Genomic DNA, 10,830 nt, shown 5'->3' on the forward strand with positions numbered 1-10,830 from the left:
GCAGAGGTTGTCAGGCAGCAGGGCTCCTTGTGACAGAGTCGAGCTCATGGTGACAGAGGCTGTCAGAGAGTCGAGCTCTTGGTGACAGTCGCTATCAGCTTTTCATCCACATTGGATGGTGGAGATCGCACACGCCATCAACGGTGCGACCTGCACCGTCCGCGCCCGCGATTCCCTCACTTTCCCTCTTTAATTTTTGGCAGTAGTTAGTCACGAGCATGTATGTATGTATGTTATGTATGTATGTTATGCTATGTATGTATGTATGTTATGTATGTATGTTATGTATGTATGTATGTATGTATGTATGTATGTATGTATGTATGTATGTATGTATGTGCATCATCATCATCATCATCATCATGAATCTCTATCTCTCCACCAAAGGTTAGGTTTCGTTATCCTCTGCAGCCTTCGCCATGGCTTCTTCCATGCTGCTGCACAGCAGCTTCTCCAGGCCAGACTCCATCGCCTCTGCCTCCTCCAGCTTCTTATCGACCTCTTATCATCATTCCCTGCGATCCATATCTGGCCATTGTCATTATCACCACCATCAACATCGACCTCGCCTTTTTCTGTCTCGCCGACTGATCGGTAAGTATTTGAACGTTCTCGTATTTAGGTTCCTCTGAATTCTAGATAATCTTTGGTTTTTGTCATCTCTATTTGTTTTCTATTTGGTATTGTTTTATGGTCTCTGATCTGGGATTGATTTGGATCTCTCCTTTCTAATCTTAGATTTTTGTGATTTCTGATCTTAGTATATTTTTTTCCTAATTGCTAGGTCTTTTTTCTTATTTCTATTGCTGTGTGATTCCTAGCATTTTTTGTGGTCACATTACATTTTTAGTTGATCTGATGATTCACTTTGAACTCCATGGAGACATTAAGACGGTTGTTCTTTCTTTCTAGATTTTTTTCCTGGTTCCCAGGGTTTGTTTTTCTTCTTGTTGATAAGGTTCTTTTCCGATCCTCAATCATCTTTCATTCATTATGTAGTTCATGCGTCAGCGAGCCCTGAAGGTGGGGAGCCAGATGCAAAGTTTGGTCTTGGGGGTCCAGGAACATGGTTTGGTTTTGGTAAGAAACAGGAAAAAGAAGTGGGAAGGCTAGCTATGCTCGGGTTTACAGTAATGCCACCTTCCCTTCCATCATGCTTTTTATAAGAAAAATCCCATTGGAGGGTTTTGTTTCTCGTTTTCATTTTATTTTTGAGTGTCAATCGAGCTAGATTCAGTACATGTCAAAACATACATAATAATAATGCAGAACTACAATTTGAATAAAACAAAACGGCCTTTTGTGAAGGCAATGTGTTACCATCACTGTTGTCATTTCCATCTGCAATCTAAATTCTACAATTTATTTACTTTTAGTTTTGTTTATGAGTAGTGAGTTGCAAGTGTGTGACAGACATACCTGTCACTGAGATAGATGTTGGCATCAAATTAAGGGGGGGAATGAGAGAAAGAGGTCCGCTGTATAAGCTCTTAAATATTGATGTAGAAAACCAACCATGTGCTGACACAATTTGGATAGTTATTATTCTGAGCCATAGCTTGTGCAACTGAATTTATGAAGTCAAATTAGGTCTCAAGTGACTCCCATTATCAACTGCAGGGCCCCTTGCACGAATATAATCTGAGCCTTGATGAGGATCAGATTTGTCAAGCAATAATCTCAATGATCTGGCAATGATATGGCGCACATGTGCCATGTATTTCGTTGTCAGCATTCCGTTGCTTGCTCATGGTGATTATCTGGCATGCTTTCAGTGAAGATGTGGGACTATGGGGCAAGTCAGTGATATTCGTTTTCCGTTGCATTCCCTGCTGTAAATATACGGGTTGATTATCTATGCATTTGAAGCTTGAACAATGTTTGGCCAAATTGTTGTGGGTCAGACTTCTCATTGTCTGTCAAATGGTGGGGAAATTCACATAGAGGGTGGCATAGAGGGAAATTCACATAGAGGATACATCATGTGAGAAGTTCAGGAAATGATCTTTGTAGTTGGCAGTCTTTGTCAGAAGAGACTTCCTCATTGTCATCAAAGTCTTTTGGGTATAGAGCTGCCATAGTTATTGAAATGATCTTTGTTGTTGGCAGTCTTTGTGGGAAGAGACTTCCTTGTTGTGATCAAAGTCTTTTGGGTATTGAGCTGCCATAGATTGCCAAATACCCTTGATCTGCTCATTCCGTTTATCATTTTGGAGAGTTATATGGTATTAGAAAGCTGGCAAGTTCTTGATGTCAAGGACATTGTTGTGGAACCACTTCATTATATGTGAATGCTGCAATCCTTCATTTGTTTTGTTATCACCATTTCCTTTGATATTTCATACCTGTATGTGTAATTCTTACAGGTGGTATAGTTAAGATCTGGTTGATGAGGTTCACAGTCTAAAATAATGCTTCTACCATTATGTGAGGAGCATTCAATTCAGAGGGAGAGAGAGAAAGAGTCAATTGGGCTCTCTGGAAATCAATATCTACCGTGTGGTTTTCTATAAGTGGAATGCCGACATCTCCATTTGAATGGATGTTTGGTTGTGTGCAATCGAGAATGCCTTCTCCATATTTTGAGATAGTCGGTTAGTATCTAAGGAATTGAGGATTATGGCATAATTGGCGGATGTGGAATGCCTTTGTTTTTTATGCTCAATATGGGGTTGAAGACACATTCAACGATTAAAAGGCAAACTGGTATGGCAGTTTTCCTTTTTGGAAACTTCTGGGAGGTTGTCATGGGAGGAATTGGGGATCTGTAGGCTGTCAAGGCATCATTTCTGTCATTTTCCTTGGCCTTTATCACATGGTACTACATAGCCTCATAAGGAATTTTCTAGATATAAATGAGGTATGTCATGAGAATTCTCATTGATTTGGTGGTGAGCTGATAGGATATCATAGTCCATCTATTATTGTAATTTGACTTTTGTAAATAATACATTACTATTTACAAAAAACAAGTCAATTGGGCCGTAGGTGAGATAGTATTGTCACTTGTTTGAAGACCCTAAGGTCATTTGCCCAATACACTGTGTGGCATGTAGTTTAGGAAATGTGGTATATGGTGCAACAAAGTGTGTGGAAGTAAGGATTTGAACCCATGACCTGGAGATGGTAGTTTAAATAGCTCTGCACTAGTGTGGTGGCCATTACGACAAAAATAACTTATAAGAAAATGAGAGAGAAAGAAATACGAAAGGGAAGATATTTTAACATATCTTAAGAGGGCAAAATGGCCTAGAAGACCGAATAAGATATTACATCTTAAAATGTTGTCTTGTCTTTGAGAACAACCTAAAATAAATATAGCTACACCTAGGTTACTAAAGAATCTAGTTGTTTAAGCACTAAGGTTCTAAAGTTTGATTGATTGAAACTTCAGCCTTCTAAAAAATCTCCAACATGGCTTTTCCAAAATGGGTATATCTCCAAAGCGAGGAAGCACCTTGATGACAGGTGATTATTGCGTTTAGTTTCCGATAACAAGGATGAGAGTGCCATGGTCTAGGCATCGTCGCGTAATTGCAGGGCATATTGCAATCTCCTAATCTATTATAACCTCTTTCAGGTGTCCTGGTCGAGACCCCACTTGTGTAGCCTTTAATTGACTCATAACATGGAGTGCAATGAAACCAAAGAAAGTTGTGAGGGTTCTTTGTTGATGGATTGTTGTGGTTGTATTATTACCCTTCAACTTCTTTGTGTCTAGCGTGTTCAGTCCCAAGCACTGTTGGTCTATGTATTCCATTACCTGGCGTAATGGACCAAAACCAATTTTCTTTCATTATCCAATTTAAGGATATCAGTTTAGATCATGCCATCCAACTGGAACCATTCTTGTATTTCATCATACCAACATTGATTATGTCCATGTTCACAGAAAGTTGTTTGGATGCAACGAGAGAGACTGACTTGCTTTGAGAATTTTGAAAATACTATGGTAATGTTGGGAGTTTCATGATAAATGAGGTGTATGTTCTTAAATTTCTCTTTTTCAACTATATAAGGAAGTAAAGAATTCATCCCAAAGATAATATTGTGTTTGAAGTTTGAACTTTTTATTTGGTGAATAGTTCCATTGAATCATCATCCTTTAGTAAACTGAGCTATGAATGGGATAGCTCCTTTGAATCATTATCATGGATAGTTTCCATTGTATTTCAGGCAGGTATTGTGATGGAGGTGCTAACGGGGAAAGGCATCCTCGCTCAACTAGGTATCGATCCGGTTGCTGTCAAGTATCCTTTCCTTGCGGGTCTTGGTTTCCTTCTTATTGGTGGTCTCCTCGGGGGCTATGTCGTTATAAACAATCCTCCTGATTTTTCGAAGGTGCCCGCTAATGAGGGAGATGGTTCGCCTCGGGATCCTTTGAAAACTTATGACCCACAGAACATTGACCCATTGACTACATGGACACGAGGAGGAGTTGTCAACCGCCCAACTGGACAAGTAAGTATATATTGGGGTAATGTAAGTTTTTTGGATAGATATGCAAACATGAATTCATATGTAACTTACGGACATGCATGTAGAAAGAATGCACATATACATGCATAAACTAATGTACTTTTGGGAGCATCTACATCTGCACATGAATTTCATCGCTACTTAAACATGTGTGCACATAGATAGGGCTTTGGACATACAAATAATCTACAAATGAAGCCTAAACCCTCCAAACTTGTTTTTATAACAGAAGGGTCGTGAACCATATGTGTCGGACTTGGACTTGCCTCCAAAGAAGGACTAGCATCCTTCTTTTCAAGATGGAAGACCATCTTTTAACATATCCACAGATGGTTTTTGCATGTCTGGATTGTCTGTACCACATCATTGGAAGTGTATAATGTGTATGTATTATCCTATGATCAAGAATAGAGAAAAGATCTACAATTGATCCTTATGCAAAGCTCTTTATTTCTTCATATGCTATGGTTTGGTTGTGCTCATTATCAAGGATTGAAAAAGATCCTTCAAATTATAAGAAAAAGTATAAATATACAAATTATTTTTTTCCTTCCAAACATAGATATTTAGTGGTCACTACACTTGAAATCACAACATGGAAATGGAGAGAAATGGAGAGAAATGGAGAATAATGTCATAGATTACAATGATGATTTCATAAGGGGTAATTTACCAATATTAATATCATAAGGATTAAGTTACTAATACTACTACCATGAGAAGCATGTCACTAATATTGGAATAGCAACAATAAGAATGTGATGTTTCATTGTTGTGTGAAATTATTAAGTCGATAGATGGTGACATCATTTAATATCTAAGAAAAACATGTATGCAATCTCTATGTGCATGTTGAATTGTTCTTTGTTGAGTTAGTACTTACAGAGCAATGTCTCTCATAATATGCAATCATTGTTTTAATGTTTTGATCTCAGTCTCACTACATGTAAAATTTGGTGTTTATGAATAACAAATAAATTTGGTTTCCAAAAATCTCAAATGAATATGTTACATGTATATAATGAATTACTAGTTGGTCAATGCTACAAGTAATCATTGTTGCCAAACATTATTAACCCAAATCAGTTGGATAATTTTCAACCTCGTCACCAAACTTATGGTCACATGCCTTGGGTTTCCATGTTATATAAGAGTAAACAATTTTGCCACAAATTATTGCTTATAGATTTATGAAGGTACAAATTCATAGTATATAAACAAGAGGGTATGATTCTAAATATTCTCCTTTAGGTTTTGGTTTGGAGCAATGTATTTTAGCGTCATGCTAATTTAAAAACAACATTACTGATTTGCTTCTCAGAAGTCTCCTTACAACTTCGTAGTGCTAACAAATTCTCTATGCAACATTGAAGTTTTAAATATGTAGTTTATTAAATCATGCCAGTTTTGTATCCTAATGTAATGGAGTAATTTAACCTACCAACCTATGAAAGTGCATCCATGAGTATTATGTGTTGCACGAGAATCAAGAACTCAATTGTAGTTATAGTTGTCAAGTGAAATATGTATAGTTTATGGGATGTATATCATAATGATACAATAGCCTCATTTGAATCTTATCAATCTCAATTTTATTTTTAGGTGACTTCAAAACATTTTTGAACCATTAATTGTTGGGTTACATCCAAAAGTAAAACCTACTAATTTCTATCGTTCATCCATCTAGAAGATTGGGCAGTGTTGCTTTCAATTCGCCCTACAAAGTAACCAAATACCAACAAATCTTTGGTAAAGTTACCCTACAACTCTTGAAGGGGAACAATAACCTTTTAATAATCTTCTTTATTCTCGTTCAACACTAATATTTTTAATGAAGTTAGATTGTACGATAATTGATAGGGGTAGCTTTCACATGCCCCAAGGCAAATCAACTTAGTATTATGCCTCTAGGATTATAACAATGTTGTAAATTAGGCTTGTGCATGGTACTTACCCCTGAATAACAATAGTTTTCTATGATATTCGGCGACAAACATAAGTTTTAGGATTTGTTATTTTTTCCAAATGATGGGTCAATAGTATATCCTCATTTACAACCTCATGAAAGCCATCATTTGTAAAGTAGCATAGAAACTTTCTTTTTTTGCTTTGTCCTTGGCCATGGATGAGTAATAGTTTTTGGCAAGATTGATTGGTACAATACAGTTTAGGCAACCATACTTTGTTCTTAGCTAGGGATCAACAGTCTCACCCTTAGTATGAGCCCACCTTGAGATTATCATGATTCCAAAAACTCCAAAGTCTTTGATTTGTTTTGACTCAACAAATTATACAAGATCTAGTGACTCATTTTAGTTATTTTAGAACAACCATCCTCCATTGGCTATAATGATTACTGAAGATCAAACTCAACTATGTCTAATGCGTGAGTACACATGTGGTGGGCTAAGAGCATGTCATCACTTAGCGTTCATGGTGTTAGCTTACATACAATTATTAGATTCAATATATATTTATTTAACATATAAAATAGTTATCCTACTAGTATTAACAATCCTTTGAGGCAGAAAGGTGTTGAGTGTGAAACCCACTCTTTGCCTTTGAAAATATAATTAAAAAACATATGCATTACTTGCTTTGAGGTGGTTTCCCATTGTGTGCCATTGGCAACAGAACACTGTACTCAAAGACTTTATGCCTCATATTACTATGTCTTTCTTAGATGATATTCCCATTAAAGGTTATGAGGAGAGGTTTAAAAATAATGAGCTGGATGAAAATGGTTGCTGAAAATTTGTCAAATACCATATTAAGGGTTGCAAAAAGATTCTCTCAATATTAGAGGAGGTTCACTAACTCAATGTGGCACAAAATCAATATATGGGGTGTAGGAAATTCTAGTGGTAGGATATTATATGTTTGTTCATACAACAGAAAGCTAACTCCAAAAAAGGTTGACATCATTCAAAACATGAAAGAAGAAAAGTGGATTTTTTGGAGCTTGTGTCTTTTATTGCAAGTGGATTCCACACTATACCCATATTTCTGACATGCTATACCAATATTTATAGAAAGGGCAAGCATTTGTGTGGATAAAAGAACACTCAAATAAATACATTTGACCATTGATTCTTACAGTTGACTCTTATCTAATTTTGATTGGTGGAAGGTTGGAAGTATACTTGATTAGGTTTGGGGAAAGGTTCTTAGTAGATGCCAAAGGATATATGGTGAGATTAAAAGAGAACTTTGGGGTAAAATAATTGTTGTAACTTGACTCATAGGGATTATTTAATTGGAGTTGAAGTGGTGATAATGAAATGGATTTCTTGCTTGTCTTAGAAATAATTGCAAATTGTGATATTCCTAATTAGGCTAGGTGCATCTACATCACGTCAAATCAACCTAGAAATATGGCACATCTTTGGGGATATGACTTGGTGGCGCACATGTTATCAAGAGCCAAAATATGAAGAAGAGGAAGAAGTGTCAATATTAGATGATGAAGAAGAGGAGTGGAAATGCTCTTGCCACAAGCATAACACAAGGATAGGGCAAAGAAAAGGAGTTTTGAGAAGAAGAATATGATGACGAAAGAAATCAAGGATATTGGAAACTACCTAAAAGCATCATGGAAAGAAGGGAGGTTCTTTGAGAGAAACTTCCTAAATCCAAGATATTTTTGGAAACATGCAAACCATAAAAGCAAGAAATCCATAAAGGGTTAAATTTTGTGACCTACAAAAACAAGAGCAAATTCTTAAGGAATTACATGATAGGGAATGGACATGCCATCTAGGAGTTTGGGTGACCTTTAGTAAAACCAAAGAAGTACATTGGTGTTCGGGGTTCTGTCAACAATGTAAAGAAGTATGTCAATGCATGTCTAAATTGCCAATTTTATTTAAATATTAAATATAGGGATTAGATACATCTGACCCATTCACCAAGAATACATAAAAAATGGCTAGTGGAAATGCCAATGGGGCCAAGCCAAAATAAGTACTTGGTACTTGCTAGAGAAGACTACATTAGCTATCTACTAGTTCATGCTAGGAGATATAGTTTGTAATATTGGTATGTTGGGAAAATAGTGGTTGGCAAAGGTGAACTTGACTCAAAACAAGCTTAGGAGTTATTTGACATGGTGTCATAGATAGCTGGAGTAGAGCAAAAAGGAGGCAAGGAATGTGAAACAAGAGACAATATATTGAGAGAGAAGGAATGCATTGTACTTATGATTCCACAATTGGTGTTGTTCACCTTGATTAGGATCAAGATGAACAATTGTATTTATGCATGTTCTTGCTCTAGAAATTTGTAGAACTTTCCAAAGATTTTAAAAATGCATGCTCCTAAAGATTTTGGAACTCAGAATTTCTCGAATGACAAAACTTTGAATGTGCAAGTATCACGATCACATGAGGTGTGGGGATGCATTGCTTATGACACTTGGTTATGGCATTGGAGGTTGAAGGCTTGATTCTTTTATGTGATATAGGGCAGGGATTTGATTATCTCTAATGACGACATACAACCCAAAGTCAAATGGCAAGGTAGAAAGGGCGCAAAAACCAATTATCAAGGCCTTATCTAAGGCATGCACGAAACAAGCTAGGGTTGTTTTTACCCTGCTTTCTAGGCAAACACGACCACCCACATCTCAATGACAAGATACATGTTAATTGAGATTATGATTGGATAAAAATTGGTCATGTCAATTGAAGAAAAAATTGAGTCTTGGTTAGTTCTTCCTTCGGAGTCTGAGATGAGTAGGGCGCATTTACTAGTAGCTCGAATTTGACAACTTGAACATAGGCTTGAGGATGTAGGGAGAGTAGCAAAAAAATTTGAAGACTAAAAACAAAACCAAATTTGATAAGGTGAAAAGACTATGGTCAAAGACGAATCCTTCTAAAAGGGCAGTAATAGGAAGTTTAGCGAGAAGGTGGTTATACCATATGAAGTGGATAGGGTAACTAACAAAGGCACCTACTACCTCATTGAACTAGATAGGATAGATATAAAGGTTCCTATCATAGCAAAAAGGATAATGTTGTTCAAATGACGAGAAGCTACAGAACCTGAGTTTGAAGAACAAGAACCGAATGGATAAGATATACATTTGATAGATTAAAGTGCAGAAGTTTATGGGAGGTGGATGTTGTGAAGCAATTGCTTCACAATATGAAAACACAATTAAATAATATTGAATTTTTTCTTTAAGTCTCACGTGTGAGGCTTGAACCCATAACCTCACATATCAACCACCAACTATAAACCATAAGGCAAATATTTCTCTAAATCCATATTCTAGTTATGTCTTATGCATTTATGCATACATGGCGAGTTCGATGAGTAACATGGCTTTCATACATCACACATTAACACATGTGCACCGAGTGGCGATTGCACATCGCATGCAATCACACATCACATGTACTCTTATTTGAACACCCATTAGGAGAAGAAATCCAAGCATCTAGATGGGAGGGAAACACATTCATCTATCAATCAAGCTAGCTAGCTAGCTCATTGGGAAAGGTTTCTGAACTCTTAAGATCCAACCCAAGGGGTTCAAGTCAAAGTTTGGCAAAGATAAGGTGTCATCCTTATGGAGGAATATTGAAACTATGGTAAATAAAATCTTATATTCCTAATTATAATACAACATATTTTTACCATATACAATATCTATTTTGCTTCATTAATTGTACCATAGTACATAAAATTCATGTTCCTCTAGCATAACATTCGTTTTCCTACGTTGGAAAACGAATGCAAATGTTATTCAAACATTCTTGTGTTTTTTCCCCATTTTTTTAATGTTTTTTTTTCATTTTTTAGGCTTATTTACCTCATAATAAATAGTTGATCCAAAAGTATGGTATTTATCATTCTTTGAGGGTGTTTTTTTTACGTGAATGATTGAAACATTCGCGAATACGAATGCACGTATGGTACGTATGGTTCATACTATGAATCGTACATTATCTCTATATGTTGTCTTTAGGCATGTCTCTCCCTTTATTCTACGAACTCTTCTCATTCGTAACCTAGTGGTTCCAACACACCAATCATGAAATCTACGCCAATGAGGCTAATGAACATAACCTTGGGTTCACCCAACTCTAAGAGCGGGTTTTTCCTCATGTTGAGGCTTGAGAAGTTAGAGTTTCTAAACCATTAACCTCCGCCATGATGCCACTACTATGGGATCTAAGGATAAGGAGGTTAATGTTGTGTTGTTGCAACAAATCCTCACCCTTAAGGTCCAAGTCCCTCTACAAGAAGTGTGTGAGGTGGCTAGAATCCTTGGTCTAGAATACCACAACCTTGGTTATATATATTATTCAAAGACATAGAGCTCGCTATTGAGTTAAACCCAAA

At 36.6% G+C, this 10,830-nt stretch overlaps 1 protein-coding gene across 1 annotated transcript; it reads left to right on the top strand.

Moving 5' to 3' along the window:
* The first annotated feature begins 363 nt into the window (after positions 1-363).
* On the top strand, positions 364-4,937 carry LOC147861053 (photosystem II 22 kDa protein, chloroplastic-like). The gene is made up of 4 exons (XM_087323783.1): positions 364-594; positions 1,000-1,130; positions 4,177-4,461; positions 4,709-4,937. Exons 1-4 carry the CDS (start codon positions 420-422, stop codon positions 4,760-4,762), a joined length of 645 nt encoding a protein of 214 aa, XP_087179909.1. The 5' UTR covers positions 364-419; the 3' UTR covers positions 4,763-4,937.
* The last annotated feature ends 5,893 nt before the right edge of the window (positions 4,938-10,830 follow it).

This window comes from Azolla caroliniana, unplaced genomic scaffold (assembly GCF_043228905.1).
Source record: "Azolla caroliniana isolate FFs.n. ecotype wild unplaced genomic scaffold, voAzoCaro1.0.p SCAF_8, whole genome shotgun sequence".
Lineage (NCBI taxonomy): Eukaryota > Viridiplantae > Streptophyta > Polypodiopsida > Salviniales > Salviniaceae > Azolla > Azolla caroliniana.